General features: G+C 34.3%; 2 protein-coding genes across 2 annotated transcripts in view; one reads left to right on the top strand and one right to left on the bottom strand.

The window, feature by feature from the left end:
- The first annotated feature begins 381 nt into the window (after positions 1-381).
- On the top strand, positions 382-4,489 carry FAM237A (family with sequence similarity 237 member A). Its single transcript, XM_016135009.2, has 2 exons — positions 382-793; positions 4,350-4,489. Exons 1-2 carry the CDS (start codon positions 382-384, stop codon positions 4,487-4,489), a joined length of 552 nt encoding a protein of 183 aa, XP_015990495.2.
- A 2,370-nt stretch (positions 4,490-6,859) lies between these two features.
- The window catches only part of DYTN (dystrotelin), a 46,085-nt gene continuing 42,958 nt past the window's right edge, over positions 6,860-9,986 (bottom strand). Inside the window, exon 12 of the mRNA XM_016135008.2 lies at positions 6,860-6,960. Within this exon, the coding sequence (XP_015990494.2) occupies positions 6,860-6,960 (101 nt within the window). The remainder of the gene's footprint in view (positions 6,961-9,986) is intronic.

Below are 9,986 nucleotides of genomic sequence, written 5' to 3'. Positions count from 1 at the left end.
TCAAATTCTTAATTGCATATTTCTCAGGGTAGACCTTAAAAACACACAAGTGATAGTATTTCACTTTCTTTTATATTTCTTTTATATTCTTCTGTACTAAGGAAAATACATTCACTCATTCATCTAACAAAGGAACACATTTTGGGAATACATATTTCTTATCATCTATATCTTGGTTTTACACTACCTGGTTGGAAAATGAAACATTTTAGATAGAATGGGGCTTGCGATACAGGAGGGAAGATAGGACTTTTCTTAGAGACAATAGTGTGTTTCCTTTGCTAGCACCAGGGTTCTTAAAGGCATAATTATTTTCTTTACTGAGTGGAACACAAGCAGGGACTCATATGAGCTATTTCCATCATGTGCATTTTCAGGGTCATGGCTGATCCTGGGAACAGAGGAGGGATCTACCACCCATTGAGCCTCACCTGCTCCCTGCTCATTGTGGGAATGTGCTGTGTGTCTCCTTTGTTCTGCTATAGCCATGCAGACCTGTTGGCTCTTAACCAAGCTGATCCCCAGTGCTGGGAGTCTTCCTCAGTGCTCCTCCTGGAAATGCGGAAGCCTCGAATTTCCAACACTGTTTCAGGTTTCTGGGATTTTATGATCTATCTGAAGTCATCTGAGAATTTGAAGCATGGGGCACTGTTCTGGGATCTGGCCCAACTCTTCTGGGACATCTATGTGGACTGCGTTCTCTCCAGGAACCATGGCTTAGGAAGGAGGCAATTGGCTGGAGAGGAAGAGAAGATCTCAGCCTTGCGTCTACACCACTCAGGGAAAAAACAAGGTGGTCAACCCTAGGTTCCAAGTCTTGAAAGGGTCAATCAAGTATGGATGTGCTGAATTGTGAGGAAGAGGGAAATGGCTTTAGGGGAATCCATTACCACATACATATTTCTCAGGGTAGACCTTAAAAACACACAAGTGATAGTATTTCACTTTCTTTTATATTTCATAGTAGCTGTTTGTATCAATATATGGTCCTCATCCTCATACATCATATGAACAGAAGCAAGGAAAAGTCAGAAGACAAGTAAGGAAAAGCATGATTCCCAAAGAACAAAATAAAGGTATAAAGGGATGCCCCAAAATTAATATTACTTTTTACCATTAGCTTGAACACTGGGAATCATAACCTATGTTTATTTGCTATGGAAGTGAGAAAATTCAAAAATAAGCCTGGAAATATTCACAACACATATGCTAGTGCCCCTTTTAAATTTAAAAACAAACAAACAAACAACACGTTGCTTTCATGTAAATGGTAGAACTCCTTGAGATGTACTTAGTTAAAGTGAAGAGTAGAAAATCTGTCTGGCTTGCAAATTTACTCCTCATTGCTTTTGAAATAAATCTCAAATAAGTAATTAACTTCTAGAAAGCTGAATAATTAATGTTTAATAATTTTGAACTTCCTACAAATGTAGACATTTTCACTGAAGTAAATACCATATTCAAATACAGTTTTCTCTAAGGGCACTAGAAGAAATATCCTTTATAGAATCAGAATGAGGGAGAATTAGCCTCTGTGAGTTAAGCTGAAAGATATCTTAGCCCTATTCATATTGTTCTTGTTCCTTTTTTGGTGTTGTTTCAACACATCAGCTTCCAATGCTTGTAGCAAGGGCTGATTGAAGAGTAGTGACTCTTAGAATTATTTATGCACCAGTGGAAAACTGAGGTATAACTAATTTCTGCATTTGTACATTTTATTGTGAGAATTGTTATATAGTCCTATAATTATTAAACTAGTGATTAACAGTAACAGTTTTAAATCAACCCCTTCCCAAAATATTGTAGAGCCTTTGTATATCTAGTTCATTTTAATCTCAGTAACTAAAAATCCCCATGATTTGCCAATCCATAAAACCATACAATCCGCTGCTATTATTTATAGATAAATTTATCATTTTGGCAAGTGTTATTGTACCTCAAACCAATTTTCTTGTTTAGAGGAAATATTCTTTCAGCAGCTTAGCTACTAAAGTGGAAATACAAAATGAGTATCCTTAGATGTCGGTTACCAATTACTCAAGTTATTCATAGAATAAAAAAAATAATATTTGTCTTAAGATAACATAAAAATTATGTATGTACACACACACACACACACAAAACAGCTTTCAGTTCAATTTCTTGCAGCAAGGTTATCAGAATAGTCTGAGATTACATGTAATTTTCAGAGCAAACAGCAACATGGCATTTTCTTATTTTTTTTAAAAAAAGTAGATTTATCTTCAGCTTTGGAAGCCACTTCCTTCATCTCGCTACAGAGTTGCTATTGACCCAGCTGGTGTGCAAACTGTAGCTGGAGTTGCTATGCAAGTAGCAAGAGTGAGCATTTCACTTTATTAGAGTTATTTTAGTGTTTGACATAAACAATTGTTTGTAGATCAGGAAAAAAGCCTTTCCATTTAGTTTGTATACTTATTAGTCAAAGAAGGTCTTGGGTCAGGAGGACACCATGTCTAAAAGTTAAATAGTTGCAGGAACATCGAGATTTCATCTCAAGAGGCTTGGTAAAATCTCTAGTGGCTCAACTGGGCTCTGAATGTACCTGCACAAATTTTCCACTAATTTTTTCATTTGTTCTTTGGGGATTTGTATCCTACCAGGTTGGGATAGTGGCCAGGGTAAAGAAGTATTTGTCTCTATTGTTCTCCAGAGAAATCACATCATCAGAGCAGAAGGAAAGAACTAAAATAAGTGCCTACGTAATATGCAAAAGGTTCTGTTATTTTGGTCTCTTCAAATTAAATAGTTCAAATACAGTTGCTATAAATCATGCTTTGTTAAAAACATAAAACTTATGTATAATTTTTTATGTGAATATATCATATTTTACGATTGGGTCGTAACAAGTACAAAATATAAAATATAAAAAAATATAAAAACAAGGAATATCAAACAGCTATGTAATTGGGCAAGTTAATTAACTTATTTAGCCCTCGGTTTCTTCACCTGGAAAAGGGGTATATGGAAAGGACTAGATGGCCCATAAAGTCTCTTCAGTTTCTCCAGCCTAATGTTATGTGACTCTATAAAAAGAAATTTACAAAAGACATGTATTTAATTATGGAAAGACTCTGGAAGAGCTTTACCCCAAGGACAGCTTACTGAGCTGGTGATGGATGACCTGGACGCAGTGGCCGTTTACAACAATGATCATCAGGAGCAGAGGAAGTCTAGGCATGAGAATACCAAAGAAGTCTAAGGGATAGAGATCTCATCATTTGAGAAGGCTCAAAAAATTATTGTTATTTAGTCTAGAAAAATATGAGCTAATAAGTGAATACTAAAATATTGGAAGGTGTGAAGAGGGTGCACCAGGTTTAACCACTAAAATATGATGCATTATGTGAAAGGAGAAGAGGGGGGGGGAGGAGAGAGAGAGAGAGATTGATTTAGAAAAAAAGGTAGCCTGATGATAATTTCCAAACCAAAAATAGTAAAGTTGAGGTTAGCATATGCTTTAGTAAAAGCTTTAATGCAAATGAAGAGATTTTGAAATATCTTCGTGTGTGTCAAAAATGATGGCCTCTTCCTTCAACAAATATTGCTCTGCCACTGAGAGAAATAGTTTGCATGTTCTAGAAAAATTGTGTCTTTGCTTTCCTCCATGACAAGAAAATTAAAATTTAGATTTATAATTTGATGATGTTTGCAGTCGTTGTCTAACTAGCAGGCAAATGTTCATACTGCTTATTTTTAAAACACTAAGCAGAAAAAAAAACACTGTTTCAGATATATAAATAATTAGATTCACAAATGCTCGATTTTCTACTTTATTTCAAGAAATTTCCTAAGCAACATGTTCAGAAATTACCTATTTAGAAATCTATTCTGAGGGAACATTAAGCGATGTAGTCAATGATGCAGGATGAGGCTCTTCACTGTAATATTATTTATAGTAATGGAAAATTTGAAAATAATCTAAATGTCCCATGATAGGGTAATGAGAAAACAAATTACAGTATAAAGCGTTTATGCATAAAACTAGTTATTTCAGGAAGATTATATCATGAGAGGTTTTAAGTTTTTTCTTTATATTTTTATATTAAAATTAAATAATGACCATTTTTACTTTTTTAATTAGAAAAATATATCATAATATATCATAACAAGGAAATATATTTGTTATGATTTACTTAATTTATGTTATATTATCAAACTGCATAGGACACGAAACTTTGCATACACACATCTGCAATAAATATATACAGAATTTTGACAGCAGAGTGACAGAAAAAGCAATTTTTCCTTTTAAAACCAATATATTGATATTCAATTAACCTGAAAATAATTTGGTGACCTAAAGATTCATTCCTTTTCTCTATTTACAGGTGCATATTTTCAGCAACTAAGAATCCCTTCCCTAAAGAAGAAAGAGTCGATTGAAGATTTGCTAAACATGCACAAGCACAGGAGTGGGTCTAATTTCTTTGGAAAAATAACCAGTGGCCTGAAAATGAAGAGAAAATAAATCAAACCTCAGAGCTAACTCAAATCTTAGAATTTTAATATATATATATATATTTTTCTTGACTAACGATCACTTATTTACCTGAAATGGTGGAAATGTCCAGAGATAAATATTAAGTCACATTCAGAGTACTTAGTTTCATTCTTTTAGGCTGCTAGCATGTTTCTTCAAGTGATGACATTACTGCCTGATCATTTCACTGTCTGAAAGTTGAAATAGCTTCCAAAGATGAGTAGGGAGTGAGGGCTACTCAGATTCTTTGTATTCATTTTGATCATTTGTTTTGGGATGCTTGACATCATTAATTAGAGTACCATATATTTAACTTGAATACATTGCATGACTTCCAAGCCATTAATCACTATATTGCTTACACAATATATTAGTTACCAGTTTCTGATGATCTGTAATACCTGAATCTTGTTGGAAAGAATATTTTTGAATATTTTGAACTGAATGAAGCAAAAAAACCAAAAACCAAAAAACAACAGAACAAAACAAAAAACTGGCAAATAAAGCATTCTCTAATGGAAACAAAATTAATAAAAGCTCTAGACCCCAAGTAACGTTATTGAAGTCTCTTTATTTCAATACCTAATGTTAACATCTTTACATGGGCTCATGGTTTTGCTTTCATGGCTACTTTTCCCAACATCTTTCATCATATCCTTAAAAACATCCCATAAACTTACTACTTCTTATAAATCATTGAAAATTTGCCGCTCATAATGCTTATAGTACCTGACTCTTACCACTCCCTCACCTTGGTATTACACAACAAGGTCTACCAAATTTTTCTATAAAGGGTCAGACAGCAAATATTATATGCTTTGTGGGCCTCAGTCCCTGTCACAATGAATCAATTTTGCTTTTGTAGAATGAAAGCAACCATAGACAATACGTAAATAAATGAGCATGGCTATGCTACAATAAAACTGAAATTTGAATCCATTCATTTCAAGTATCACAAAATATTATTTTTCCTTTGATTTTTTTGACCTTTTTCAATTAATTTAAAAAATATAATAACAACTCTTAGCTCACAGCCTGTACAAACCAGGCAGTGGGCAGGATTTTGCCCGTGGGCCATGGCTTACAGACTGATGCTTTAGGGCATGCTTCAAACTTGTAAGGAACAAGCTGGGATGAAGTAAGGAGAGTGAATATGTTGAGCAACAAAACGTAATAATCTGAAAAACAAATTCAAAATATTAGGATAAAATTGAACAGGGATAATCTAGTCCCAATCCTATCCAATTGGACATCATTTCACTCTGGAAACAGTACTAGAAATTACATATGATAAAAATAAAAATCCAAAGCCTCTCTAAATGTAACATCGACTGCACATCAAGATAATAGGTAAAACAACAAAATCATAATATTTATTGAGAGAAAGTACAGGCTCAGGAGCTGGGTTCAAATCTCAGCTTCATCAAGTACTAACCAAACAACTTTGGACAAGTTACTGACCCTCTTTGTGCTTCAGTTGTTTTCTCAAATAATAGGATATCAACTTGCTAGGTTTGTTGTGAGAATTAAATGAATTAGTAAGGTGCTTAGAAACTAAGGGCCCTAACAGGTAAAAAATATTAACTATTACTTTGGACATTATTAAGTTAAGCATCTCTACCATAATCATACCTACATACAAAGGAAACATACAGCTATTTTGGCCAAACACATTGAGTTTGAGGTTTTAGCAAGAAATGTTTATGTTTTAAAAACAAATTTATTTTGAGATAATTTCGATTCACATACAGTTGTGAGAAATAACACAAAGACATCCTGTATACCCTTCATCCAGTTTCCATTAATGGTAACATCTTACATAACTATAGTATGATACGACAACTAGGAAATTAAAATTGATAGAATCCACATGATTTATTCAGATTACACCAGTTCTGCATGTACTCATGTGTGTGTGTGTGTGTGTGTGTGTGCGCGCGTGTGTTTAGTTTTTTGTAAGTCTATTCTCCAGAAGAAGAATCCAGATTGAAAATTATATCATCATTTCAGTAATTTAGATAATATTGAAGAAGGTAGTTGGATGAATTTATGTAGATTACACATTTGAATATTATTACCAATGTTTTCAAAGTAAGAATGGCCCACTCACTAGTGCACACTCAGCACATCTGAATTTACCTTGGCCTCTTTTTTCCATTTTCCTCTACCACACCTCATTCTTAAGACTTCACTCTGAAGAGCTAAGCCACATGAGTAAGAAGATTAAAAAATAAAACTTCTCTTCATGCTTCACTCCATACTATCAAGAGAGGGGGTAGAAGGTGTAATTCTTTTAGTACAGATTTAAAAAATACATTTCATTATCACCTCGTGGAGCCTTTGAGACTGGATTCCTTTTCACTTCAAGTTAGGCAAGGTGATTTGATCAACAAGGGCAGAGAAGGCCTTGCACACTCGCTCAGCTCCATGATACAGATCCATGTATGAAGACTGTGGGTCTGAAATCAATGAACGGAAGAGTCTTTTAGAGAAAGTACCTTTTGATTCCCAAGCTGATCTCAGTAAAGGTCCATGACAGAGTAGAACTAGAATCCATCTTTCCTCAGTTCCTGATGACAATGCTCTTTCTCTAAGCACACTAGCAAAGGAGATGGCTATTATTTACCAGGATCAATTTACTAATACAACCAGGTCATGGATTCTTAAAGGGCATTTACCAATGACTCCAAGCACAAAGCTGAGAAAGCCCACTCTAGATCAGTGGTTTCCAAACTCTGGTATATATCCGAATCACCTGGAGAGTGTTCAAAGAGATTGCTGGATCCCATCCAAAGTTCTAATTCAGTATTTACAATGGGTAATTTTATGTGTCAACTTGATTGGACTATGGTGCCCAGATATTTTGTCCAACATTATTCTGGGTGTGTCTATGGGGGATGAGGTTAACATTTGAATAGGTAGACTGAATAAAGCCAATTGCTCCTCCCAATCCAATCAATTGAAGGCCTGAATAGAACAAAGTATGAGGAAGAGAATTCTTTCTGCCTGACTGTCTTCCAGCTGGGACGTCAGTTTTCTTCTGCCTTTGGACTAAGAATGAAACATCAGCTCTTCCTAAGTCTTGAGTCTGTCTTTATTATATGTATACACGAGAATTTTATATATATATATATATATAAATAATTTACATAAATTGTATATAGAATTATATTACATATTATAATTCTAAATTATATTATATATAAATTATATGTATTATATATAAATTATATATAAATTCTTTATATATTCTATCTATATATCTGTATATCTCTATCTCTATATCTGTATCTACATCTATCTATATACATCTCCTAGTGGTTCTGTTTTTCTGGAGAACCCTGACTAATATAGTATACCAGGGCTGGGGTACAAGAAATTGCACGTCAGGTAGGTTCCCAGGTAATACTGATGCTGCTAGTCTAGGACGACATTTTGAGAACTTCTGCTCTATAGCTATGGTTCAAATGGTCCCATATAAACTATTGTAATAGGAGTTGTGCTATAGAAAGATTTACAGTTTGACAGTTATCAACCAAAAGTTTGAGATGCATAATTTTTACCCTAAGAATTAAATTTTTAGGAATTGGTTCTGCAAACATACTCACATATAACTGCAAAGATATATGTTATAAGGATACTCACCAAAGCATTTTTATTATAATAAAAATGAAGGTAACTTAATTACATGCCAATAAATAAATTATGGTGTACTTATTCTGTGGATGTTATGCCACATTTAAAAAATGTTATTGCTCAATGTCTAAGATATATTGTCAAGAGAAAAAAGCAAAAGTAATTATAATCTAACTTACATTGAGAAAGTCAAGACATACATATATGCAAAGAAAAAAACTTGAAGAAAAACTAACTAAACTATTAACAGTGGTTACCTTGGCAAAACAGGTGACAAGGAGTGAAGGGTATGATAATAAATTCATATTTTAAAAATCTTTGCACTTAGGCACTTTAAGTTTACAATGAACATGTCATATAATATTGTGTGTGTGTAATTAATAAAAAATAAAATCACCGGCCCGGAAACTATGGAAAGGCTTATTTTGTTACTTATACTTTAGTTACATATTGTATCTCCATCTGTGCGTTTTTCTGTTGCACACAGAGGAGAGTTTTCATGCCTTTTAAAGTTCTATCTATTCTCTAACACTGCTCCAGAATGACAAGGACCTTGAATAAATAGTACTTTAATGCCTGAATAAAAAATCTTGTCCAGAGGCAAACTTATTTTAGGATATTCTGTTTCTCAGCCCACAGTGATAAACATTTAAAACAGCAATCAATAAATTGGGAAGCAATAATTCATTTCATACATGGGAGTCTTTCTCATTGTTTGGTTGTTTTAAGTTCCAGTCCACTGAGATGTTAAAAATAGCCAGAGATATGCACCTAGCACCTACCATGTTGTTTGGCATATATTTGGAATTCAGTATATGTAGGGACTGAATTAATACGGCACATAGGTGAAGGCCTAATGAAATATTAGATGAAAGTATCTGTGAAATCAACAGTCCAGAGGATATCACAATGAGAAAATAATTCACTTGACTGTCATTAAAAATCTATCTAGTCTCTGAATGAATCAGGGATATAGGAGTAGGTTTTCAGAATGACAGATATAGAGGTTTAAAAGTATTGGGTCATCTAAATCTATGGTTACTTTTCTGAGCCCAAGTCTTCATTACAACAATAATAAATTAAGCAAGCCAATAGTATTTAGTATCTACTCTGTGCTAAGACCTCTTCTTAGAGCTCCAGATGGTGCACGTTGATTGCCACTCTGATATCTCCATATTAATGTCTCTCAAGTATTTGACACTTAAAGTGCTCAGAACAAAACTCTTGATTTGCCCACCTCCCCCTCAGCTTTTCCTCATTTGCAATAAATATATCACCATCCTCCAGGTCAAGCCACCATCACTTCTTGCTTAGATTACAACTGGCCCTTATGCAGTTTCTTTCCTCACTCCATGCCCTTCTCCAAGCCACCTTCCACACAATGCCAAAGTGTTTCAAAAACATATATCGCACCCCTAGGATTACCGGGCAACACTTGAGAAGACTGCCTTCTAAAAACGAGTGAGATAAAGATACAGTGCTGCACTTCTCTTTCTGGGGTTGCTAAAGCTCTGTTCTTAATTTTTTTTTTTTTACAATTTGCTAAAGTTTAAGCTTCATTTTCTATTTTTTTGAAACCATAGTTTAGATGATGGCTCCAGCTGGGGAAGAAAAGAAGAACAGGAATAGTCCTTCAACAGCCGTACCTTTAACCAGGTCCTCCTAATTCCATCCCTCCCCTCCCTCGCCTTCCCTTCTCATCCTTGAAACCTGCAGGGGCAAATAGATGGCAAGAAGATATGGGAGAGAAGCTGGGAAAAGAATTTCAGAGATGTACACAACAAACTTTACGCAAAATGGAAAGAAATTAATTTAATGAGAAAGTAAGACCAGAGTATTATGTCTTTTT

This window comes from Rousettus aegyptiacus, unplaced genomic scaffold (genome assembly GCF_014176215.1).
Source record: "Rousettus aegyptiacus isolate mRouAeg1 unplaced genomic scaffold, mRouAeg1.p scaffold_m13_p_2, whole genome shotgun sequence".
NCBI classification, from domain to species: domain Eukaryota; kingdom Metazoa; phylum Chordata; class Mammalia; order Chiroptera; family Pteropodidae; genus Rousettus; species Rousettus aegyptiacus.
The sequence above is the reverse complement of the archived record's forward strand: the minus strand, read 5'-3'. Positions and strand labels throughout refer to the sequence as shown.

Coding starts and splice junctions, on each gene's coding strand:
- FAM237A (XM_016135009.2), top strand. CDS start 382: ATGGCTGATCCTGGGAACAGAGGAGGGATCTACCACCCATTGAGCCTC. Junction 794..4,349: donor CCACTCAGGGAAAAAACAAG/GTGGTCAACCCT, acceptor CTCTATTTACAG/GTGCATATTTTCAGCAACTA.